The 26,790-nt window shown below is 39.4% G+C and overlaps 1 protein-coding gene across 3 annotated transcripts in view; it reads left to right on the top strand.

The window, feature by feature from the left end:
• LOC131245884 (PH, RCC1 and FYVE domains-containing protein 1-like) overlaps positions 1 to 26,790 on the top strand; it is a 61,327-nt gene that overhangs the window by 8,310 nt on the left and 26,227 nt on the right. For 2 of the 3 annotated variants that reach the window (XM_058245633.1, XM_058245635.1), the window contains exons 2-7: positions 9,834 to 9,920; positions 19,018 to 19,107; positions 19,246 to 19,332; positions 19,427 to 19,525; positions 21,357 to 23,450; positions 23,603 to 23,749. In XM_058245633.1, the coding sequence (XP_058101616.1) occupies positions 9,834 to 9,920; positions 19,018 to 19,107; positions 19,246 to 19,332; positions 19,427 to 19,525; positions 21,357 to 23,450; positions 23,603 to 23,749 (2,604 nt within the window). Of the gene's footprint in view, positions 1 to 1,164; positions 1,441 to 9,833; positions 9,921 to 19,017; positions 19,108 to 19,245; positions 19,333 to 19,426; positions 19,526 to 21,356; positions 23,451 to 23,602; positions 23,750 to 26,790 lie in introns of those variants that run through there. The other variant, XM_058245634.1, reaches the window with a different exon arrangement.

Below are 26,790 nucleotides of genomic sequence, written 5' to 3'. Positions count from 1 at the left end.
GCTAGTGATGATGATGCGGTGGCCTTATTCCAATTCATTGAATAGAGGGGCAACACAACTCCCATCCAAGCTTCAAGACACACTCCTAGAGGGTAGCGGGAGCTTATGAGACTTGAAAGCTTGGTTAATTACGATATGGGTAGTAAACCAGTTGGGCTGGTTAGTGGGAGAAGGGCAAGGTCGGTGTCTTAAAGAAAATTCTTAGTTGGAACCTGAGGGGATTGGGGGATCGTGGGAAAAAATTCCAGATTAAAGCCATGTGCAAGAAATCGAAACCTAGATTATCAGTCTTCAAGAAACCAAAATTTTTTCCTTTAGTTAATCGGATCTGGACTCTGTGTGGGGGCAGAAATCGAAAGAATTTGTTTCTTTGGATGCAATTGGTTCATTAGGGGGTATTGTGGTGGTTTGGAATTCGTGTTTCTGGAGGAAGATTGCTGATGTGGTGAGTTTTCAGTCTCAATTGTTTCAGTTGAAATTTCTTCTGGCTTCAAATGGACTTTTTTCAATGTGTATGGTCCCTGTAGAGCGAATAGAAGGCACTTTTTGGGAGGAATTGAAATCCATCTCTGCAAGGTGGTCAAGCCCTTGGTGCATTGGGGGCAATTTCAATGTTGTTTGCTTTAGCTTTGAGAAGTCCCATGGCATGCGCATTTCTATAAGTATGTGGAATTTCTTTTTTATGGATTCAGTGTTATGAGCTGGTCGAGATTCCCATGTCATGGCTAAGTTCACTTGGTTAAATGGGTGTAATCCTCTAACGATGTCCTATTTCAATAGATTTTTCATGTCTTCAGATTGAATGTCAAAGTTTCTGATGACTCAAATTTAGGGCTTGCCTAGGACCACGTCAGATCACAGACCTATTGTTCTACAGGCTATGAATGAGAGTTGAGGTCCTAAACCTTTTTGGTTTGAATTGATGTGGCTAGAGGTTGAGGGTTTAAGGATTTGGTTTTGGGTTGGTGGAATTCTTTCCATGTGGACAGCTCAGTAGGTTTCAAGTTGCACAAGAAGTTGAAGCTCCTCAAAGGGAAACTAAAGGAGTGGAATAAGGAGGTATTTGCGGCTAGAGAGCCAATGGTTGTTGGAATTCTTAAACAACTTCACTCGATTGACATCAAGGAGGAAGGGGGTGAGGCTTCTCCAGAGGATATTGCTAGGAGAGGGAGGTTGGAAGCAGAGGTTGGATTTATTTGTTTTGATTAGTTTTTGTCATTTATTTTATCATTATTATTTTTTACTATTTTATATTTTTCTTTTTATTTATTTATTTTGGGGTGGAGCCCTAATGCCATTATTTTGAAAAAAGAAATTTGTGTTTTTCCTTCTTCATGCGATTTGGAGCTTGGGTGTGGTGTGATTCCATTCCCCATTCAACGGAAGTGCAAGGCTTCCCCTATGTCATCCTCCTCCTCCCTTCCCTTCTATCTAAAAGAGGTATTTTCTCAAAACTTCATCTTTCCTCTTCCATTCCCATCCAAAACCATCCAAATCATCATCATCTTCTTCTTCTTCTTCTTCTTCTTTTATTTTTATTTTTATTTTTATTTTTATTTTAAATAAAAACTTTTCATCATCCAACTTCAACCTTAACCAAACCTAACCATTGAAGACCCCCAAAACCCTAGCCATTGACCCACACATGTGACTGTATGACCACACGTGCAAGCTCTTAAGTTGACCATATGAATAGTCTCTCAATTCCTTGATTTCCCATTGCTTCCCCTATCAAAACCACTTGATTCCCCATCCCTAACCCTACCTTAAACCTTAAATCCTCAATTTCCTAATTTTCTCAATTTCTAAAAACCCTAATTCCAAAATCTCCAAACCTTAGAATCCCAATTTCCCTAGTTAACCTAAAACCTCAAACCTCCAACAACTTAAATCCCTAAGGGGCCTGTTTGATTTTCCATGATGTAGGTATTTACCTGGTAAATAAGTAATTATTACCTTTTCACTTGTTTGAAAATGGGTAAGTAATTCCACCTAGAAAATCAGTCCAAAAATATTGACTTAAATTCGTGGGCCCCACCGTAATGTATATGATATTTCCGTGTCGTCCATCTATTTTATTAGAATATCTTACGGAATGAGTCGAAAAATGAGGCAGATCCAATGCTCAATTGGCCCACATGAAAGGAAACAATGGACTTTATTTGTCCACCGTTGAAAGTTGGTTCTTTTACTGGGCCCACACTAAGGTTTATTCACCATCTAACCCGTTCATAGGGTCACATAGACATGGATAAGTGAAAAACATAAATATAAGCTTGATCTAAAACTTCTAAGGGCCTCAAGAAGTTTTTTATGGTAGGCATTCGATTCTCAATTTCGTTTGGTGTGGTCCACTTGACTTTGGATCTGCCTAATTTTTGGGCTCATGCCCTAAATTTAGTTGGCATAATGAATGGGCAGTGTGGATAAGCCACACACATTATGGTGGCCCCCATATTTATTTTGCAAATTGCTTACGTGTTTAAAAAGTAACTGGGGTTAGTCAGCATTGGGAAAGATGCAGTAATTACCTTGGTAAATAGTGATTACTTATTTACAAGGTAATTACAGTTGAGCCAGAAAATCAAATAGGCCCTAATTCTCATCAAGTAATACCCATGCCTCAAAATCTCTTAGCCAATTGAACCGTCTAAACCCTAATTTTACATTTTCCCCCAAATTCCTCAAATCCTAGGTTAGTCTACATTCTCATCGAGCAAACCCTAGGTAGTAATAGTCATTCCCTTTTGAAATAGACTTATTCTCATGTTATTTGGGTGTTCTTACATCCATTAGATCCTAATTTTTAGTATTTAATGATGATGCATGGTGTAGTTTGTTGATTGTGGCCTAGACTATTCATAGTTTTATGTTGGATTCTTGAGATATGTGATGATTTTGGCTTGATTTGTGATTTTAATTATTTAATTTAATTTGCTGATTGATCTCACTTCATCATCTAGCCACATCCATGCGTCTTGCATTAGAAATTCTATAGGATGGCTATGAGACCAACCATGCTTTATGGGATGGGATTTTGGGCAATTAAGGAACAATATGTCCATGGATGAGTGTAGCTGAATGAGGATGTTGAGATGGATAAATGGCAAGACAAGGAAAGAAGTAGAAGTGAATGGATTTAAGGGAATTTAGGAGTAGCATCAATTGGTAACAAGATGAGTGAAAGTGGACTTATTAGATATTTGGTCATGTTCAACAAAGACCAAGAACTATGCTAGTTGGACTTATTAGATATTTGGTCATGTACAAGTTGAAGGCTCTAAAAGGGCAAGGGGGAGACTCAAAAGGACGTGGGTGGAGGTAGTAAGAAAAGACTTGATAGCCTATGGTCTAACTGAAGTTATGGCCGTTGATAGAGTGGAATGGCGGAAAAGGATTCATGTAGCCGACCCCAATTAGTCAGGATGGGGCATAGATGATGATGATGATTTATTAGTAGTTATGATGGATATGGAGAATGAGATATGTACAAAACAAGAATGTTTGAAAAAATGTTTAGTAACATGGACAAAAACATGCATCTTTTTTCTTTCTTTGAATGGTAATTCAATATTTATTAAAAGCCATGGAAAACTAGATAAATAGAGCTAGTGGAGAACCAGGTGAGGAAGAATAACCCCCTCAATACCATCCAAGGATCGCTTCTTTGTCTAATATTTCAACAAAACTACAATTAGAAGTGACAAGACATTGGAAGTCCATTAAAAATCCTCCACCTATGGCTAACGTGCATCTATTTTTAAGATGGAGGATATCAAGGGGAGTTGCTAACATGCCCTTGTGGCCAACATGCACCAAATTTCATGGAGAAGAGAAGAAAGGAGAGGAGAAAACTCATTTTGATTGTTGAAGATTAATTTGTAAGAGAACGAGAAACAGACGAAAAAAAGTATTAGGAGTTTTAATTATTAACTTTTAAGAGTAAAAGGAAGAGGAGAAGATTGAAAGTACGATTTTCAAAAGACCATTTTTTTTTTGTGGAAAGAAAAATTAGAACATTAGAATATTAAGACGATAATAAATAATGAATGAGGGGAAGATTGAGAAGATTGTTGATTGTGTACCGAAGGAATGAACACTTAACTGGTTTAGAAGAATGGCAAATCAAATACCATTAGAAGTTTGATATACTCAGTGTTCAAAATATCGGTATCGTGTTACGTATCGCATCCTTGGGATACAGATATGTATCGGTTATCGCATGGGATATATCGTTTGTATCAGGTAATTTATTACACTTTTTAGGAAACATGGGGAAAATGTTTGAATTTTTCAATGAAACTTCATGGATTGTTAAAAAGACCTTAATACACACTTTTAAATAATAACATCTCAAAAAAGAAGTGCACGTAATACATTTCTTTTGTATAGGGTCCTAAGCTATGCATTGTCTGATTGAACTAATGCAACTATATTCAAATTGAATGCATAACATTTAGAGTGTATGTAATGATAATTCATCAAACACTTCTAAATACTTCGAAATTAGTCTCAATTGACAGCTTGTTGAAGGGAAATTTCAAAGAAAAAAAAATTAATATTTTAATAATTTTAATTAAAAAAGTTTTTTATTTTCCGAAAATTGACAAGGACTTAACAAATCAGTAGATCAATCCTCATATATGCTTGATTTCATGTTTGGAATGCAAATTGCAAGCAATTTGGGAGAAATTACAGAAATTTCGAATTTTCCAAAAATTTCCCAAAATCAGGCCACCTACACTCAAATTTCGAAATTGGAGTGTATGTGACGATCATTTCATAAAATACTCCTAAATACTTCAAAATTAGTCTCAATTGATAGTTAGTTGAAGGAAAATTTTGGAAAAAAAATGGAGAACATGAAGAACCAATGGATTTGTAACCATTTGACGCTGATTTGACATAATTTCAAAAAAGAAAAAGAAAAAAGAGATCGGAAATTGAAAATGCTTACTGGAACAAATGCGTGGGATATATCGGCACTACCTGTGCATTTCGTATCGCACGGGTGGGATACAAGATATATCGTGGGATATATCGTCCGATATTATCAATATTTAAAACATTGGATATACTCACAACTGATGAGAGTGGGTTGTTTGCATTAACTTGAATCCTGAGACAATGATGGGGACATCACGCGCACACGCGCACTGACGCCGCCCCCCTTACGCACGTACGTACGTAGATGGAGGACCCCACCATCGATCTGCCTCGATGACAACGTCCAGGGAGAGCCTCCTACCTAGAAGTCAAGTTTTGGTTCAGAAAAGTGGCCCGATAGTCAAGAAAAGCCCACCATGGGATCTCATGATCGTGGCCCACTCGTCAGATTGGTTTTATATTTTAGGTTTTGCTTATTGTTATTATTTAGAACATCGTGAACGCTTTAGATTTCCTCGTTTAGTTTTTATTTTAGTTTACTTCATCGTCAAGTAATAGGTGTCGCACATGGTGCGAGTTTTTGGGTATAGGGTTCTCCCTATAAATAGACACCCCTTGTAGTTCTTTTCATTGATTGAAGTTAATAAAAAAATTCCTGCTTTATTTTTCTGCTCTCTTCGTGAGTTGTGGAAGAATTCAAAAGTGGGTGTGAAGCCCTCCCTTTTCGAAGGGCTAACTACCGTGGTGCGAAGCCACATCGATCCCAATTCACCCCCATCTTCCATCATTTTTTTTTATCTTCCCCCACCATCCATACTTCGAATTTGTCCTTTTGTTGCATCAGATTTCTTCATTGAAGCAGGTTTCCAGATTTCGGCCCGCAGGCGAGCTGAAACTTCGGCGGAGCACCACGCACAAACCGTACATCGGATCGAGCTGAAATTTGGAGGTTTTGGAGTCCATTCCTGGCCGACCAGGGCCAAGGTGGCCTTTTTCTGAATAGTGGGCCCCACACACGTGCGGCCGAGATCACACGCACGTCCGTCTAGCTATTGTTGTTGTCCACACGCGGGATCATCTTTTGGCTCAGGTTTTTATCTTCTTTTATCCTCTCATAGCCGTTTTTTCATGAATCATAACCCTATATTACATGATCCCTAATTGATTTGCCCCTTTTTATCACCTTAGGGTTCCTTGAATTGAAATTAGGGAATCCCTTGGATTAGGGACTGATTTTTATGCATGAGTAGTTGATTTTATTTCCCTTTGACATTGTTTGGTTTATAATTTTATTGGTCCAGTCCTAGCCTGTGTCGGCTTGGACCAGCATAGATTCCCCTTTAATTGAATGTTTGGATTTTCATGTGGGATGTGGAAGTTGTGTGATTGTTTCTGAATTGGTGTGATCTAAGCCTGCAATCTTGCATATCATATTTAATTTTCCATGTCCTGCATCAAATTTGGTATTAGAGCCTAGGGTTCTTATAGGGGAATTCACCACATATTTAGGGTTTAGTTTGTTTGAGTCCTTCATGCATTCAGTCCATCATATATAGCTGAATTTTAGTAACAGTGTGTAGTCTCCTTCATATAGAGTCTCGTAGGGTCATTTAGTTTTTAGACGCATATAGTTGTCATAGAAGGTCTTTAGGTTGAGCAAGTCAGTGTATGCCCACACGTACGGGTCGCGGTTTCGGTTTGCACCCTACACTAAACATGGAACAATTGCAAGAGTCACTAAACAAGATATCTCAGACGTTGGAGTCTATGATTAAGCGCTTGGAAATGGACCAATGCTGTGAACAGCTTGATGTACGCATTACCCGACTAAAGACCATCGCTAAGACAAACCCCACCATTGGAGTAGATGTCCAATCTCAAGCAGGTGGCCTGGAGGATACACCAATGAATGGAGTTGGTCAAGGAATCAATTATGGGTGTGCACCCAGACACCCACCCCATGAGAGATATAAAGACCACTATTTTGAGGGGTACAACACGTGTAGCCTTGTGGCTGGAGAGAGTGCACCAGCGGCTAGTGTAGAGTTACCCACTGAGGCCATTCCGGTAATGGATGAGTTACGTGATATCTTTCTTGATGATCTACCGGATGAGTCCCCTAGGAAGGATATAGAGCACACCAGAATATGGGACATCATAATACCTACAACCGAGTTCACGTTGAATAAGTTTGTCGATAGGTCCACAGGTCTAAGTCCTTGTGAAGTCGTTACTGATTATAAACCTAGGAAACTTATTGATCTTGTCCCTATGTCACGATCCCATAGCCGTCAAAGTCTGCAGAGTCTTTGCGCATCACATTCATTCATGGCATCAAGAAATCAGGCAGAAGATCATGACTAATAATGAACATTGCACATTTTATACAGACCAGTATAAATGTTTCAAAGGATTCAATATTGGGGACTCTGTGATGGTCTGCATCAGGCCCGAGCGGTATCCTTCGAGGGCCGTTCGTAAGTTACACGCGTGTAGCGCTGGACCCGTCAAAATTATAAAACGAAACGGTCTCAATGTGTATGAGATAGATCTTCCACCTTCCATGGGAATTAGTTTCACATCCGATGTGGAGGATTTAGTTACTTTTCAGAGGACCACTGATACTTTATCCGGCCCTTCGCCCACCCATCCTGATTCCTCATATTTATCCCTTAAACCATGGCCCATTCCCAACCCATTTTCCCAACCTCTACCTCCCATATCTACTTTTCCTAACCTTTCTTCCCAGCCTCTACCTCCCATACCTACCATTCTCGACCTATTTTTCCAGCCTCTACGTCCCATACCTACCCGTCCCAACCCATTTTCCCAGCCTCTACCTCCCATATCTATCCTTCCCAACCCATTTTTCCAGCCTCTACGTCCCATACTTACCCGTCCCAACCTATGTTCCCAGCCTCTACCTCCCATACTTACCCATCCCGACCCATCTTCTCAGCCTCTACCTCTCATACCTATCATTCCCGACTCATTTTCCCAGCCTCTATCTCCCATACCTAACCTTCACACACCCAAAAAGGAAATAGAGGATATCCAGGACTATCAGATAGTTTCAACATCGGACGGCGGGTTTCAGAAGTACGTGGTTAAATGGAAGTTACACCCAGCTTCAGGCAGCACGTGGCTCACTGAGGAGGAGCTTCAGAGACTTGATCCTGACATCCTGAAGCGTTTCAGGAGTTTTATTTCTCCAGTGGCGAAATCTTTGCAGCCGGGGAGAATTGATGGGGACATCACGCGCACACGCGCACTGACGCCGCCCCCCTTACGCACGTACGTACGTAGATGGAGGACCCCACCATCGATCTGCCTCGATGACAACGTCCAGGGAGAGCCTCCTACCTAGAAGTCAAGTTTTGGTTCAGAAAAGTGGCCCGATAGTCAAGAAAAGCCCACCATGGGATCTCATGATCGTGGCCCACTCGTCAGATTGGTTTTATATTTTAGGTTTTGCTTATTGTTATTATTTAGAACATCGTGAACGCTTTAGATTTCCTCGTTTAGTTTTTATTTTAGTTTACTTCATCGTCAAGTAATAGGTGTCGCACATGGTGCGAGTTTTTGGGTATAGGGTTCTCCCTATAAATAGACACCCCTTGTAGTTCTTTTCATTGATTGAAGTTAATAAAAAAATTCCTGCTTTATTTTTCTGCTCTCTTCGTGAGTTGTGGAAGAATTCAAAAGTGGGTGTGAAGCCCTCCCTTTTCGAAGGGCTAACTACCGTGGTGCGAAGCCACATCGATCCCAATTCACCCCCATCTTCCATCATTTTTTTTTATCTTCCCCCACCATCCATACTTCGAATTTGTCCTTTTGTTGCATCAGATTTCTTCATTGAAGCAGGTTTCCAGACTTACAGGAGGGCTGAAACTTCGGCGGAGCACCACGCACAAACCGTACATCGGATCGAGCTGAAATTTGGAGGTTTTGGAGTCCATTCCTGGCCGACCAGGGCCAAGGTGGCCTTTTTCTGAATAGTGGGCCCCACACACGTGCGGCCGGGATCACACACACGTCCATCTGGACCATTGTTGCTGTCCACACGCGGGATCATCTTTTGGTTCAGGTTTTTATCTTCTTTTATCCTCTCATAGCCGTTTTTTCATGAATCCTAACCATATATTACATGATCCCTAATTGATTTGCCCCTTTTTATCACCTTAGGGTTCCTTGAATTGAAATTAGGGAATCCCTTGGATTAGGGACTGATTTTTATGCATGAGTAGTTGATTTTATTTCCCTTTGACATTGTTTGGTTTATAATTTTATTGGTCCAGTCCTAGCCTGTGTCGGCTTGGACCAGCATAGATTCCCCTTTAATTGAATGTTTGGATTTTCATGTGGGATGTGGAAGTTGTGTGATTGTTTCTGAATTGGTGTGATCTAAGCCTGCAATCTTGCATATCATATTTAATTTTCCATGTCCTGCATCAGACAAAGTACAAGTGCCCTTGAGACTAAAAAATATACACACAGATAGAAAGGAAATGGTAAAAACACATGCGTCCTCTTATCAGTGGGCTCATTGCCATCTACAGAAATCCTCCAATGTCATCGAGCAAATTCTGGAAAATGTCTAGCATTCATACTGCCTAAGCTGTCCCTTTCTATAGGCAGGGGCATACTTCAATGAGGTCACAAATAAAGTTGTCCCTGTTCTGCATCACATCAACTTCACAGTCGCTCTTTTGGTATTTTAATATAGTATTTGATACACTAAACTGATTAGCATTATTCAATATCAACTCAATCTATTTCACCATTTGTAGAAAATATGAAAAATGATACCGAGTTCCTGATGCATAAAATATTTCCTTTTGCATTGTGGTAGTTTTCTTTTAGACTCTAATTAGAAATTAATTATTATGCTTTTTGGATGCTTTTCTTTTGCTAATTTTTTTTTCTTCTCTTTCATTCTCTTGAAGGCACTTGTTGCTTTGAAGAAAGGTACTCAGTTAATCAAGTACAGCCGGAAAGGGAAGCCTAAATTTTGCCCATTCAGAATTTCTACTGTGAGCTATTACCTTCCCTTTTGAATTAATATAATTTAGTTATTATGCATCATGTAACGTTTTTCAGTTTTTTGGCCCATGTCACTTTTGAGATAATGAAATCCTGTTGACCTCACATGGGGTCTCTGACATGATGGTCCAAAGAATGTGGAGATTGCTGATATAGACAGATGTACGTGTGTGCAAAAAAGTATAGGCAATACATCTGTTAACTCTTGTTGGTTAATATTGTGTAGAATATGAACTCTTTTAATCTTTAGAAAATTAAATAAAGTACATAAAAGTTAACTTCACATTTGTGTCATCTCTGACCTAACAGGTATCAGCACCACTAACTCAAATGTCTCTAGAGAATTACATTAAACACTCATTGCATGCGTGATTTGTTGGAATTTGGAACTGTTTTTGTTAAAAACTGGAAATTAGGGATTTCCTCTCCTTTCCTTTATTTATAATATTTTAGAAAATAAGAAAACAATGCAAGTTTAAGGTCCACTCAACAGATATCGCCCATCCACTCTAACACTCCCCCTTCAAGCTGGTGCATAGATATCATGAATGCCCAGCTTGGAAATAATAAAAGACAATCAAATTGCGGAAATGGCTTTGGTAAACACATCAGCCAGTTGGTTCTTGAAGGAGAGATATGGGGTGTGAAATGTGAATTATACCGGCTCGCAACTTTTCTCATACAAAGTGACAATCAACCTCAATATGTTTGGTACGTTCATGGAATATGGGATTAGAGGCAGTGTGAATGGTGGCTTGATTATCACAAAAGAGTGGAGTTAGAGAGTGGTCAGGAGAACAAAGCTCGTGAAGAAGAGCAACCAAATAACCTCACTTGTCACGTGTCCCATGGATTGATATTTAGCTTCAGCAGAAGAACGAGCCACAACAAACTGCTTCCTACTTTTCCAGCTCACCAAATTTCCACCAACAAACGTACAAAAAGCCAGTGGTAGACCTCTACGGTCATCAGACAACCCAACCCAGTCAGAGTCATAGTAGGCACTAACATGAAGCTGGCCGTGGTCGGAATACAAAATGCCCAAATTTCCACCAACAAACGTACAAAAAGCCAGTGGTAGACCTCTGTGGTCATCAGACAACCGGACCCAGTCAGAGTCACAGTAGGCGTTAACATGAAGGTGGCCGTGGTCGGAATATAAAATGCCCTGCTTCGGTGCAGCTTTGAGATGTCAAAGAATGCGAAAGACATCAGTAAGGTGATGTTGACAGAGGGGGCCTTCAGAAACTGACTTAAGACACCCACGACATAAGCGACATTAGGTCGAGTAATCAACAAATAAATGTGTTTTATAACAAGATGTCGATATAATTCCAGATCATCAAGAGAGGGAGACTCCATAGTAAAAAGATGATGATTTTCCTCAATAGGTGTATCGATAGGTTGTGATCCAAGCAACCTTGTGGACTGAAGAAGATCAAGGACATACTTTGTTGGGAGATGAAGATTCCTCTTTTTGAACGGGCCACCTTAATACTAAGGAAGTATCTAAGAAGGCCAAGGTCTTTGGATTCAAAATGGCGCACTAAGAATTCTTTAAGCTGGGCAATGACATCATTGCCTGTAATAACAATATCATCTACGTAGACAACTAATATAGTAATCAAGGAGTCAGATCACTTGACTAAGACAAAATGATCAGACGAACACTACGTAAAGCCTGCGTGCTAAATGGTAGTACTAAAGCGCTTAAACCATGCTTGAGGAGATTGCTTCAAGCCATATAAGGCATTTTTCAAGTGACACACTTTGCTTGGAGACATTAAATGGTGAAACCCAGGAGGAAGGCTCATATATATTTCTTCTTGCAAGGCACCATGGAGAAATGCAATTTTGATGTCTAACTGATGAAGAGGCCAATGATGATGAGTGGCAATTGAAAGAAAACTCGTGTAGAGTTTAGTTTAGCCACTGGTGAGAAGGCATCCATATAATCGATGCCAAATCTCTAAGTAAAGCCTTTGGCAATGAGGCACGCTTTGTAGCGAGCAATGGAACCATTCGGATTGTACTTTAGAGTGTATACCTACTTGCAACCAACAATGTGACGACCTACAGGCAAATCAACTAATTCCCAGGTTCCTTGACGCTCAAGGGCGTCCATCTCATCAATCATAGCCGCCTTCCATTGAGGATCCTTCAAAGCTTCATCCACTTTTGTAGGAATAGAAACAGGAGATAATGCAAAAAAGAAAAGATGTAAAAGTAGGAGAAACGTTAAAATAAGCGACAACATTACCAATGGGATGCACAGTGGAGTGATACTGAGCAGGTGGAACGACCACACGTTTGGCCTTTTGGAGGGCAATGGGAAGGTCATGAGTAGGACCTATAGATCTAGATTTGAGCAGTCAGATGGTGGTGAGTGTTAGATTGCATATGCTCCATAGGAGGATCAACATCAATAACGGGGAGAGGTGGAGCATCTCAAGGGGGTCCGTGAGACAAGAAGTATGAGGTATCCTCAAAGAAGGTTACATCCTTCAAGATATATTTTCATTGAGTGGTTGGACAGTAATACTTGCATCCTTTCTACGTGGAGGAATATCCTAAAAAACACACTGAACCGATCAATGGTCTAACTTATCACGAGAAGGATCCATATTGTGAACAAAACAAAGGCATCCAAAGACTTTTGGTGGAAGGTGAAATACTGGCTTAGTGGGCCATAACAACTGCAATGGAGAACGTTTTGCCGAGGACATGGATGGCATCCTGTTTATCAAGTATGTTACAGTGATGACAACCTCATACCAATAGGCTTTAGGAACCATCATTTCACTCAAAATGCAGAGGGTAATGTCAAGGAGATGATGGTTTTTGCGTTCAACAACCTCATTTTGCTGAGGTCAAGGTGTCCCGTATCGGTATCGGTTGGCGTAACGGTGCCCTCCGAAACCGATACGGATACGGGGGCGTAACAGCGATACGGGGGCGTAACGGCCCGTAACGGCGCAATTTTTTTTTTTTGCCAAAAAAATATGAAAAAATATGGATTAAATCCAGAATATTCTAAGCATTCCAAATATGCATTCATTTATAAATTGGAACATGTTTATGGTGGTGTAACGGTCCACTCTTTGGTGAGAAGTTGTATCGGACTGTCTGATTAATTTTTTAACCAGGTAACTTGAATTTGACTACAAAATTCATATATTTAATTTTTTAAATATGTAATTTATATACTTAACATCTTGATATCATTTCTCCCAATAGTTCTTTAAAAAAATAAAATTAAATTCAGGTAGATGGCGTTGCTAATTTGGGGCTGACTTGGAGGACCAATTTATTCTCCAAATCAGCCTCAAATTCATGCCATTTATTGTCATTATCCCACTTATAAATTGGTGGACATTTATTGGATAGTGAGTCATAAAAAAAAAAAAAAAAAAATCAAAAGGCCCTATTTTAAAAAATAAAAGTTCACAAATTAACAATTAAAACTATTCAAATAATTTGATTTTGGCATTGTGAGTTAGCAATTGCAGTCCATAATTTAATTGTCAAATTTCAAGTTAATATGTCTCGTGTACAATTTTTTAAGGTTTGAATTAGGAGGGACTCGGATGTAAAGTGCAGCACACGTGTCAAAGTTTTTTGGGCCTCATCCGTGATGAATGTGTTATATCTACACCATTCATCCATTTTGCCAAATAATTTTGGGGCATGAGCCCAAAAATGAGGCACATCCAAAGCTTGGGTGGATTACACCGTAAGAAAGAATAATAATTAAACGTTCACCATTAAAAATTTATTGAGGGCTAGAAAAGTTTTAGACCAAGCTGACATGGGTGTTTTCCCTTCATCCACGTCAATGTGACCCAATTAACAGGTTAGATTGAAAATAAACATTACAGTGGACTTTAGGAAATTTTTAATGGTGAGCATTCTATAACCACTATTTTCTATGGTGTGGTCCACCTGAGATTTGGATATTATTAATTTTTTGAATCCTGACTTAAAATGTCGTTGCAAAATGGATGGATGATATGGATAAAATATATACATTATGGTGAGGCCCACTCGGGTCTGATATGATTGGATGGAAAATAAACGTTACGTGCACAAATTATTTAACCGTGAAAATCATTATCCCTGCTGCTATTTTTGGTGTGGTCCAGATGATCTCTGGATATAATTCATTTTTTGGCTGGTGCTCTAAAATGATCTCTGAAAATAGGTGAACGGTGTAGATGTAATAAATACATCACCGTGGAGCCCATATAACTTTGATCTCCTTTGAACCGTTCGTACAACTCGGAGCTCGAGGAGTGTCAGCGCTCGTCTTTGCGTGACACGTACCGCAGTCAGCTGCGGCAAAAAAAAAAAAAAAAAACGGAGAGAGAGGGAAACGAAAAGAAAAAAAGAGGGAAAGAAAGAAAAGAAAAAAAGAGGGAAACGGGAAAGAAGAGATTGAGAGAGAGACAGAGAGAGAGTGAGAGAGAGAGGAAGAAGAAGAAGAAGAAGAACAGGAAGCAGCCGCAGCCGCAGCTGCTCGAGAAGAAGAAGAAGAAGAAGAAGAAGAAAGAGAAGAAGAAGAAGAAAAGAAAGGAAAAAAAAAGGTAAGGTTTTTTTTTTTGTTTTTTGTTTTTTTTTTTTTTTCAGGGCCCGTAACAGCCGTTACGGGTCTGTAACGGCCGTTATGGCCCGTAACGGCCCCGTAACGGCCGTTACGGTCACAGAATTCCATAACGGCCGTTTCGACCCCGTATCGCGTAACGGGTCCCACCGTTACCGTTACGTATCGGCCGTTACGGCCGATACGTAACCGATTTGGGATACCATGGCTGAGGTGTATAAGGCCAAGAGGTTTGAAATTTAGAACCAAACTTAGAAAAGAAGGTTTGGACATCACTACCCACATATTCTTTTACATTGTTAGAATGAGAGGTTTTTATTTAAGTGTGGAACTAATTTTGAACATATTGATAAAACATTTGAATTGTTGCAAGTGCTTCAGGTAAACTTTTTATCAAATATATCCATGTGATCCGAGAAAAATTAGCTACGAAAAAAAAGAGAAAGAAAAAAGAAATGATCATCGCCAAACCCCAAACATTTGAATGAATTAACTGAAAGGGAAAAGATGACCTATGGTCACTTGAAAGATAAGATGTATAAGTGCGCTTTGAGAAAGCACATGCCTTACACTAAATAGGCGTAAAGCTTCTTATTTTATTAGGAAATAATAAATGAAGAGAATGGACTAAAATATGACTTAAATGAGAATGCCAAAGGCGATGACGTTCACTCTCGTTTATTGATGATGCATCAACTAGAAGAGAAAATTGTTGCCTCACATCAAGCATGTACGATCTATCACAATCACGTCCATCACCAATCTTTCACCGTGTCCGCAAATCCTGTACAATACAATGCGTAGGAAAGAAGAGCAATATAGTTGTTTGGTTAACACACTAACCGAAAGTAAATTAGTTGGAAATGTCAGAATGTGAAGGACAAAAGATAATGTAAACATAGAGGATAAGCAATAGGATCCATGCCCAAAGACATTGGAGAATGACCCATCGGCAAAGCGTATGCGCTGAGATGAAGGGTAGTAAGAGAGGAAATTGCCAATCTGACTAGTCATGTGATTTGCAACGCCCGAATCAATAATCGAGGACATGAGAGAATGAGACGTGGTTGGCAATGATACCTGAGCAGGGCGTCTCGTATCCGTTATGATACGGCCATATCGGTTGATACGTAACGGTAACGGCCGACACCGTTATGCGATACGGGGTCGAAATGGGCACAACCCCGATTCTGTGACCGTAACGGTTGTTACAGGCCCGTAACGGCTATTACGGGCCTAAAGAAAATAGGAAAAAAAAAACATACCTTTTTTTTCTTTTTTTCTTCTCCTCCTTCTTCTCCTTCTCCTCCTCCTCCGATTCTTCTTCTTCTTCTTCTTCTTCTTCTTCTCTCTCTCTCTCTCTCTCTCTCTCTCTCTCTGTCTCTCTCTCCTTTCCCTCTTTTCTTTTCGGTTTCCCTCTCTCTCTCTCTCTCTCTCTCTCTCTCTCTCTCTCTTCTTTTTCATTTCGGTATCGAAAACGGAATGGATTACGTGGCTATTTCATAGCCACGCACTTAGTTTTTTTTTTTAAATGCGTTCTGCGGTGCACGCTGAACAGTGCACTTGCACTATTTTATTACATGGGCCCACCTTAATTTCTGTAGTATATCCATGCCGTCCACTATAATGTTTATTTTCCATCGAACCTATTGATAAGGTCACATAAACTTTGACCTTGATGAAGGGATAACACAAATAGTAGCTTGATTAAAAAAAAAAAAAATGTCTTAAGAAATTTTTAACGGGGGGAATTAAATCTTTATTTTGTGGTTCACCTAAGATTTGGATCAGCCTCATTTTTTGGACCAGGCCCTAAAATAAGTTGGCAGAAAGGATGGCCCACATGGATATACAACAAATGCATTGAGGTGGGCCCCACTTTTAAAGGAATACTCACTGGTGGTCCATCGAAGATTTAGATCTACCTGAATTTTTGGACCGTGCCTTAAAATGAGTTGGCAAAACAGATTGATGGCATTGATATACAAATACATCGAGGTGGCTCGCCTGGTCCACTAGTGGTCCACCTGAGATCTGGATTTACCTTTTTTTTTTCCAATTGTTTTTTGAAATAAGACCATTTAATTTTTTTCATTTTTCATTGTCGAATAAATGTCCACCAATCTATTAGTGGGATAAGTGCCAATAGATTACATTAATTTGAGGTTAGTTTGGGGCATCAAATGGTCCCCGAACTAGCCCCAAATCGACAACACTATTTACCTTAATTTAATTTAATTTTTTTAAAAAAGATTTATGGGAAAAATGATATCAAATTGTTAGGTATATGAATTACATAATAAGATACAAAAGTCCCCATACTCTATATATTGAAATAAAATGCATGTGAGTCACGAAGTATGCAATGCACTAGTACTATAAGTAAACGGAAAACTTGAAAATATAAGATGTTTTGGTATTACATTCATTATAATAAATTTATATAGATATTATATAGTTAGAAAACTAAATATAAAAGGTTTGCAATTAATTCCAAGTTGTTTGGTTCATAAAATCATTAGACGGTCCGATACAACTTCTCACCAAAGAGTGGACTGTTATACCACCATAAACATATTCTAATTTATAAATGAATGCATATTTGGAATGTTTAGAATATTCCAGATTTAATCCATATTTTTCCAATTTATAATCCACATGTCCTTTACTTAAGTCTATTAGATACACTTAAGATGCACATGTCATATTATAAATTAGTGAGAGATATTTGCTTTTTAACTTAAAAGGGAGGGGCATCTAGGCCTAATTCAATCTCTTTCTATTTTCCTTTTCCCATCTCTCTCTCTCTCTCTCTCTCTCTCTCTTGGTTTTTTGAGATGGACGCTCATATCCGTCACCTGAGAAATTCTCGTTGAGTATGTTAGTCCTAGTGATGTAGTTAGTATTTTTGTGCATTATTGTTAGACTTTATTCATGTGGCAGTGGGTGTTATCAATGTTTTTACAGTTTATCCTTGAATCCTTGAATAAGAGATGGGTAATGTTTTTACCGTTTATTTGATGTAGGACCAATGCATGAACTCAAATAATGTGAGAGATCAATCAGCAAATTTAAATTAATTAAAGAAAACTATAAATCTTGCTACGATCATCACAAATTTCAAGATTCTAAGAAGAAATCATGCATAGTTTAAGCCTAAGATGCCAATCATCATCCTACAACACCATTAAACATGAGAAACTAGGACCTAATGGATGTAGGAACATCCAAATAGCATAGGGTTAGGCCTAATGTAAAGAGGAATGTCTAATACTACCTAAGGTTTACTAAATTTGGGTGTGGGTGAAGCTAGCGTTAGGAAAGTTTTGAGAAAAAGATGAAATTAAGGATAAAGATCTTCATTCCAAATTGCATGGAATAAGTCTTCACATCGCATGAAGAAAAAGAAACAGAGAGACTTTGTTTTTTTTAGAGGGAAAATCCACCCTCGAGAGGTCCCCCCCCCTCTTTATATAGTCTCAAGAACTTTCAAAATTACAAAATAGATCATATTTAATGACTTTTGACCAAAATAATCCTTATCTAATGAAAAATCAAATAAAACCACTCATAAAGTGTTCAAAGCATAAATCAATCATAAACTTAATCCTAAAACATAAATATGTCCTATGATGACAAGAATGGTCCATGATCAATGGCCCGATCATATAATTCATGTGATCCAATGGCCCGATCATCACATCCCTCAACTCCAACGGTCCAAATTGCTCCCCAAAGTAGCCCATGTGTATCTTCCCAGTGTGGGGTCTTCTAGATGCTCACATATGCACATGGGGTCTTTAACAAGGATACTCGCGTAGCCAGTAGCCACAGAGAAATCGGGGCGGGCCGCCTCCTCCTCTGATATGTACGCAAAGGTGTACGTGATGTGATGTCCTCATCATTATCCTTGAGTCCTTGAGTAAGAGATGCTCTCTCTCTCTCTCTCTCTCTCTCTCTCTCTCTCTCTCTCTCTCCCTCCCTCCCTCCCTCCCTCCCTCTCTCTCTCTCTACATTAGTGGATCTCCCTCGTCAAGGTATTCAATTAGCATGATTTGTTAACCAATCCCAATGATCTCTTCCTCCCTCCCTCTATTAGTGGCTCTATGGATCTCCCTCGTTTAGGTATTCAACTTGTGTGATTTGTTAACCAATCTCAATGATCAGGTTCCAATTTGATATAGTTCTCTTGACAGGCATTTCATGGTTCGGTTTTATGCCATAAAAAAAATCTATTTATTCTATAAATAATGATGTGGGAATGCTTCCATCATTCAGTTGAAGGTAATGTCAGTTCTCCTTCAGGCTTCAAGGGGTCTTGTAAATTGATGGTTAATATACCAATTGTGCCCAACAATATTTGTACTTCCTAAGATTCAGCAAAACTTGTGCAAAAATGGAAAAAAAAGAAGAAGAAGAAGAGGATGTTTCTATGTCTCTACTTAGCTTGCGTCAGATCCGTTGTTAATTTATTATTCTATCCACAGGATCACACAACACTGATTTGGTATTCACGCGGAGAAGAAAGGAATCTGAAGTTAGCTTCTGTCTCAAAGATTATCCCTGGACAGAGAACTGTGAGTTTAACCTCATTGATTGCATATGATTTCATCCGGTTCCTTACTCGACAATGTCTTTTTGTTTCCTGTTCACTTGAAATTTCTTTGACAATAATGGGAAATGTTCTCTGTTACTTGGTTGCTGGTTCTCTGCAGGCTGTTTTCAGGAGATACTTACGCCCTGAAAAGGACTATTTGTCATTTTCTCTTCTCTATAACAATGGGGAACGCACTCTTGATCTGGTTAGTGAAGTTTTATGCATTTCTATTCTTCTTCATGTTTTAATATTGGAAGTGAAAATTTTATAAGTATGATTACCTTTGGTGTACTCTGTAGATTTGCAAGGACAAAGCTGAGGTGGAGGTGTGGTTAGCAGGCCTTAAGGCATTGATCTCTACAGGCCAACGCAGATATTCTAGGATCGATGGTTCATTTGTGAGTTTAAGTCCATACATGCCTTTTAGAGTGTCTTATTCTTTTCTTAGTTTATTACTCTTCATGCTTTATGGGGTCTCATGTAATTTTTCCAAGTAGTACAATGCTTTTCATTCTGAGATAATTTTCATTAAATTGGATGGTTCCTTCTATCTTTTTTAATTTGAATTGTAGTAGGTAGTTTCTGCATATGCACATATATTTTGGGCATATGTGTCTATGAATACATTATGCATATAAGAGAACTATTAAATACAAAGCATGGGTGCACTCACCTGTGGATTCATAATGATCAAAATTACATGTGTTCATTGTTCAAAGAGTTAGTCTTTAGCACTTTGGAGCTAATTACTATATTCATCATTTGAAACCTCAAAAATCGACTAAAAAATCCATCAAGTTGAGCCACTCGATTGAGTTTTTTCGAGTCCTGAACACCGAGACTAGGTAATTTAACATTATAAACATTGCTTGTTGAGTTGAGTCTATTTTTTTCTGCAAGTTTTGTTGAGACAAGTTGACTAGGTCAATTGAGTGTTGACTGAGTCCTGACCAAATCATGTTTTTCAAGTCTTGATGAAGTTTGATCGAGTTCACTTGACTATGTCAAGTTCAGTAAGATTTTTTGAGTTTTCAGTCATAGAATAGATTCAATCTGAAGAGCAATCCCCAATATTGCGCAATGATGGTACATGTTTTCCTTGCATGCACTTTCAGAGTGCACTCAAGTGAGTGCAATTAGCAAGGGAGAAAAATTGAGAGGTTTCCTAGTTTGTATGGTATACACAATTACACATGGATTTCTCATTCTCACAATCGGGCTATGGTTCCATAATCTTGACCGTTGTTCTATATAATCCCATCATTGATGGAATATGTCCTCAAACTATCTCAGATTTGGGACCTAGCAACCAACAAAGGATTTCACTTGATATTTCACTTCTTGACCGCCTATCTGTAGGCCAGAAATTGAAATGTTAAGATTTTCCCATCAATGAATTATTTCTGGCATATTCATTCCATCCATGGTGGGAAACAATAAATGAATCATCCAGATCAATGAGAAGTGGGCCCCATTTTCAGTATTGAAAACATATGCATACTAGCAACTTATCTATAATTTCTCAATTTGAAGAGGCTCGGTCGACCAAAGCAGTTGCTAAGCCCATATGTCTACAAAGTAGCCATCCACACCCCACCATTTGTACCATCATTGCACCCACGTACAATATCCTATCCGTCCCATCAATCAGCTGCGTCCTGCTGTGAATATGCCTTGGCTAAAAAATCAAGTGAGTCAGGTTGGCGGTTGGCCACAACTTATGTAACAAATGGCTGGCTGAAAAAAATTTGGCAAAATTTTTCTTGGCAATGAGCCTATTTCTAATACTGCGACCTGAAGGAATGGAACAGCCTGATTATTGGGCCAATTCATCTAGATGGTCATTAACTATTTGATGGATGGCTTGGGTGTTACTCTGGTATGCCACACGGGCACATGTAGTGGCGTGTAAATAGGACCCTGTGCACATGTATGCGAGTCTTATAAATGAACTTGTATAGCCATCTTATATCAAAGGTAAAACAGAAAAGATTTTTTTTTTTTTATATATTTTTTTAAATGGCATGGGAAAGGTAAATCACTCCCAAGTGATGTTCTCTTCCAACAATTTATAAGCGACATGTCACTTTTAAGCACAATTTTGTATTTCTCCCTGGTAATGATAATAAAGTGTGATACTATATCTAATCTCTTATGTTTGTGGATAATCATTTCAGAATTTCATTAAACTCCTAGGTTTTGTTCTCATAATTTTTCTGCTTTTTGTAGGATTGTGGAGACTTCATTCAAGACAGTCATTCTTTTAGTGCAACGCTAGAGCTTGCTACAACTAGTTCTAGAAGTAGTCTTAGCTCGAAGTCAATTACTGATTCTTTTCCTCGTGAACTTCCTTTGAATTTTGTAAGGTCAGATGTGGCGTCAGACCGTGCAAATATGCAACCACCAAGAACAAGCACTGGAGATGGTTTTCGAATCAGTGTTTCAAGTGCCCCTAGTTGTTCAAGTTACGGATCTGGACCTGATGACTGTGAATCTTTAGGTGATGTTTATGTCTGGGGAGAGGTTTGGTGTGATGGGAGTTTAGCAGATGGATCTGGAAACTCTTTCACTTCGAAAACTGATGTGCTACTTCCTAAGCCCTTAGAGTCGCATGTGGTTTTAGATGTTCATCAAATTGCTTGTGGGGTTAGGCATGCTGCTCTTGTTACCAGGCAAGGTGAGGTGTTTACTTGGGGTGAGGAATCTGGAGGGCGGCTTGGCCATGGAATTGATGCAGATTTTAGTCAGCCTCGACTTGTTGAATCTTTGGCAGTCTGTAACATGGACTCTGTTTCATGTGGTGAGTATCATATGTGTGCTGTATCTATGTCTGGGGATCTATTTTCTTGGGGAGATGGTACTTACAATGCCGGACTTCTTGGTCATGGCACTGATGTCAGCCACTGGATGCCTAAAAGAGTTTGTGGTCCTTTGGAGGGTCTTCAGGTTTTGTCTGTTGCATGCGGCACATGGCACTCAGCATTGGCAACTTCTTGTGGGAAATTGTTTACATTTGGTGATGGAACATTTGGTGTTTTGGGCCATGGCAATCGAGAAAGCGTTGGTTACCCTAGGGAAGTCGAGTCTTTGAGTGGATTAAAGACTATTAAGGTTGCATGTGGAGTATGGCATACAGCCGCAATTGTAGAGGTTATGGGACAGCAAGGTGGGAACATTTCATCTAGAAAATTGTTCACGTGGGGTGATGGAGACAAAAACCGTTTGGGTCATGGGAACAAGAAAGCACAGTTGGTGCCCACTTGTGTCTCATCACTTATCGACTACAACTTCCACCAGCTGGCCTGTGGGCATACTATTACTGTTGCTCTCACAATGTCAGGGCATGTTTTTACAATGGGAAGTACTGTCTATGGCCAGCTGGGCAATCCACTAGCTGATGGTAGGATACCTTGCTTAGTACAAGATAAACTGGTAGGTGAATTAGTTGAAGAGATTTCTTGTGGAGCATACCATGTTGCTGTCCTGACATCAAGAAGTGAAGTATTTACTTGGGGTAAAGGTGCCAATGGAAGATTGGGACATGGTGACATTGAAGACCGGAAAATACCGACTCTTGTTGAATCTTTAAAAGATAGACATGTCAAAAGCATATCATGTGGCTCAAATTTCACAGCAAGCATATGCATTCATAAGTGGGTTTCTGGTGCAGACCAGTCACTCTGCTCGGGATGTCGACAGGCATTTGGTTTTACTCGAAAACGGCACAATTGTTACAACTGTGGACTGGTACACTGTCATGCTTGCAGTTCCAAAAAGGTTCTGAGAGCCGCGTTGGCTCCAACTCCAGGCAAACCACATCGTGTATGCGATTCTTGCTTTGCAAAACTTAAAGCATCAGAAGTTAGTGCTGCGCTTATTGTTAATAGGAAGAATGTAGTGGCCCCTCGTCGCTCAATCGACACCAGGGAGAGGTTTGACAGAGGAGAAATAAGCTCTTCGAGGATTCTATTGTCTCCCAATATACAACCAGTCAAGTATCTTGACGTCAAGTCGGTTAAGCAAGGGACAAAATCTGACTCTCTTGCCCTAATTCGAGCCACCCAAGTTCCATCATTGTTACAACTGAAAGATATTTCTTTTCCAAGTTCCCTGAATATGCTTCAACACACTCTAAAACCAATCATTACGTCAGTGCCAACTCCTGCTCCACAGCAAGCGGTCCATTCACGATCTACTTCGCCATACTCAAGGAGGCCAAGCCCTCCACGTTCTGCAACTCCTGTATTCTCTAGAAGTGTCATTGACAGCCTCAAGACAACAAATGAAGTTTTGAACCAAGAAGTCCAGAAGTTGCAAAGCCAGGTATGTCACAAAACTCATTTCCTTTTGCTACTCTTAAATGTATGTCAACACTTACTATTAAATCATAGTTTAAGGATGGGAATCATGGGATAATTCTTTCAGTACCATTGGTAATAGATTATTTGATTCTTGTTGTATGGAGCATCCTCTAGGTTAAAAGTTTGAGACAGAAGTGTGAAGTTCAAGATTTGGAGCTGCAGAAATCAGAAAAGAAGGCCCAACAAGCTGCTTCATCGGCTGCTGAGGAATCTTCTAAGTGTTCTGTTGCAAAGGAGCTCATTAAGTCTCTCACGGGCCAGGTATTCTTACTCAGATTTATTGGGCTATTATCGGTTACTATCTTATTGCCAAATTTCAGCCTTTGATCTTTCACATGCATTGACTAAGTTACCTGTTACCGACTAGTATGGTTTTTCTAAGGTCACACACCTCTACATGTGTATGGGGCATCTAAGCCATGCATCTGATTTGCCCTGCCACGTAGACGAGCTAGCCCAAATATGAATATCAGGCAGGTCCGCTCATCATTTGAGTAACAGATGTACAATCAATGTGGACAGTGGGCGACTTTTTTTTGAAACAGTCCATTGTTTTTGGGCAAGATTGATAAAAGAGAGAGAAGAAATGAGGAGAAAGAATGAAAGGAGTAAGAGAAAAAGAGAGATTAGGGTTCGCACTCCCCCCTCTTGTTTATTAACATGGTTTTTCGTAATGACATGAGTGTCATTAGTAGCAAATGAAGAATACACATCATGTCCTAAACATAGCTAAGCAATATACGGCCCGTATCCAATAAAACTCCCCCTCACGCTGGAGCATACATTTCATTAATGCCCAGCTTAACAAAAAGACGATCTAATTGAGTACGACCCAGATCTTTCATGACAATATCTGTCAATTGATCTTCGCACGTGATGAACATATTGCAAATTTCCTCACTAGCAACTCTCCTGGATGAAGTGGCAGTTGACTTGGATGTGCTTCATCCTCTCGTGATAGACTGGGTTATTGGCAATATGAGAGATTGCTTGATTATCACAATACAATCTCACGGGAACCTCAACTATAAACCCAGTTTACGCATCAAAGTCTTCAGCCAAATGAGTTCCCATGTTGCATGGGTCATTACTCATTATCCTATATTTTGCCTCAACACTTCAATAGGCCACAACACTTTACTTCGTTATCTTCCAAGTAACAAGGTTACCACCTACAAAAATACAATAGCCAGATCCAGATTGCCTGTTAGATGGAGAACTGATCTAATTTGCATCAGAACATCCTTCCACTCAAAGATGGCCATTTTGCTTGTAAAGGATACCACGGCCAAGAGCTCCCTTTAAATACCTGAGGATGCGAAGCACAACCTCCATATGACAGACCTAGGGAGCCTACATAAATTGACTAACCATGTGATAGGATATATAATATCAGGTCAGATAATTGTTAGATAAATCAATTTTCCAACAAGTCAATGAAATCTCCCTGGATCATCGAATCACTTACCCTGATTTTTAATTTGTCTCATGGGAGTTTCAACAGGCTTGGTTCCTAGAAGGCTTGTCTCATCTAGTAAATCCATCACATATTTTCGATTTGATAAGTTGATGCCCACCTTAGACTTGGCCACCTCAATGCCCAAGAAGTACCAAAGACGACCCAAGTCCTTCGTATAGAAATATTGTTATAGGAATTTTTTAACTTGTCAATATCTATACTGTCACTGTCATAAGATGTCTATATATACAACCAACATAATAGTGCCTGTCTTACTTCGCCTTACGAAAACAAAGTGGTCGTCTTGGCTACGCTTGATTGCAAATTTGAATACCACCAAATGAACTTGTCGAACCAAGCTTTTGGAGGCCGTTTCAACCCATAAATTAATTTCTTGAGATGACATACCTTATCTGACTCCTCTTGAGCAACAACATCAGGTGATTGCTCCATGTAAACTTCTTCAACCAGATCTCCATGAAGAAAAGCATTCTTCACATTAAACTGATTCAATAGCCAATCTAAATTTGCAACAATGGAAACAACCACACATACTGAGTGGAGCTTTACCATTGGTAAGAAGGTCTTCAAATAGTCGACTTCAAGAGCCTGAGAACACCCTCTGGAAACTAGTCAGGCTTTTAAACAATCCACTGAACCAAAAATATTATATTTTGCCATATAGATTCATCTGCACCCAAGTGCATCTTTTCTAGTAGGTAATTCAACTAATATCCATGGTTGATTTTGATGGGGTGCAGTAATCTCTTCTTCCATAGCTTGTTTCCATCCATCACAACTCGGAGCCTCTTGAAAAGAATGAGAAATAGATAGATGATAGAGACAACAAATTGTCAAATGAAGAAAATAAACTGCTAAACAAAACAAAGTTGAAAATAGGATGCTAAGTACATGAACGGATACCCTTACGAAGAGCAATAGCTAAATTACCTTCATCTAATGGTGTAGGCAAGGATTCAGAAGAATGATGATCTTTTGACGGATTAGGAGGATCGGTAAAAGCCACACTCATATATGCTCCATCTCCACATTTGAAGTGTCTGGAGTAAACCTACAAATGCTGATCTGCGCATTGCACAAACATCCGATCAACTCCAACTGTAATATCAGGTATAATGGAAGAGTAGATATGAAGCTCTCTTTAAGCCATAAAGATTTTTCTTCCTTAAAGAAATATGGAGTTTGTTCAAAGAATATGACATCAACTGACACATAACATCTCTAGGACAAATGATTATAAGATTTGTGTCCCCATTGGGTATGGGAGTATCAAAGTGAACATATTGGGCAAGGGTGGAGGAACACTCAACTCACACCATAAATGACCCCCCATGGGAGAATATATTCCGGTGGCATATTTTGTTGTCACGCCCCATTTTCAAAATCTGGGCACTGTTACTTCCCAAGTCCCAAACTCAGGTCGCAACAACTTCCTCGCCACTTACCAGACTTTGTGAACGGTTAGTGAACTTCCCGAACACCAAACCTGGCTCATGGTGGAGGGGATTTGTTTTTTGAACGGTTGATTTGATTAGGCGGTGACACATCATATACATGGTATCAACGCATACATCCAAGAGAGGATGTATCCTTCCAAGGACAATCACCCAATATAGCCATATACATCATCCATCATATATAAAGAAGTACAATCAACTCAACAACAATGAAGGAAACAAGAGCAAGCTCCAGCAGCTCCTGCATGCACCCTGCTACTAAACACATCCTGAAAAGGGTGTAAATTATCTGTACGAGCAAACTACAACTCAATGAGTCTATGACGTGCTAGAAGTAAAACATGGCTTACCAAGGTGCTCTCATA

This window comes from Magnolia sinica, chromosome 5 (genome assembly GCF_029962835.1).
Source record: "Magnolia sinica isolate HGM2019 chromosome 5, MsV1, whole genome shotgun sequence".
Lineage (NCBI taxonomy): Eukaryota > Viridiplantae > Streptophyta > Magnoliopsida > Magnoliales > Magnoliaceae > Magnolia > Magnolia sinica.
This window is presented reverse-complemented; position numbering and strand designations above follow the sequence as displayed.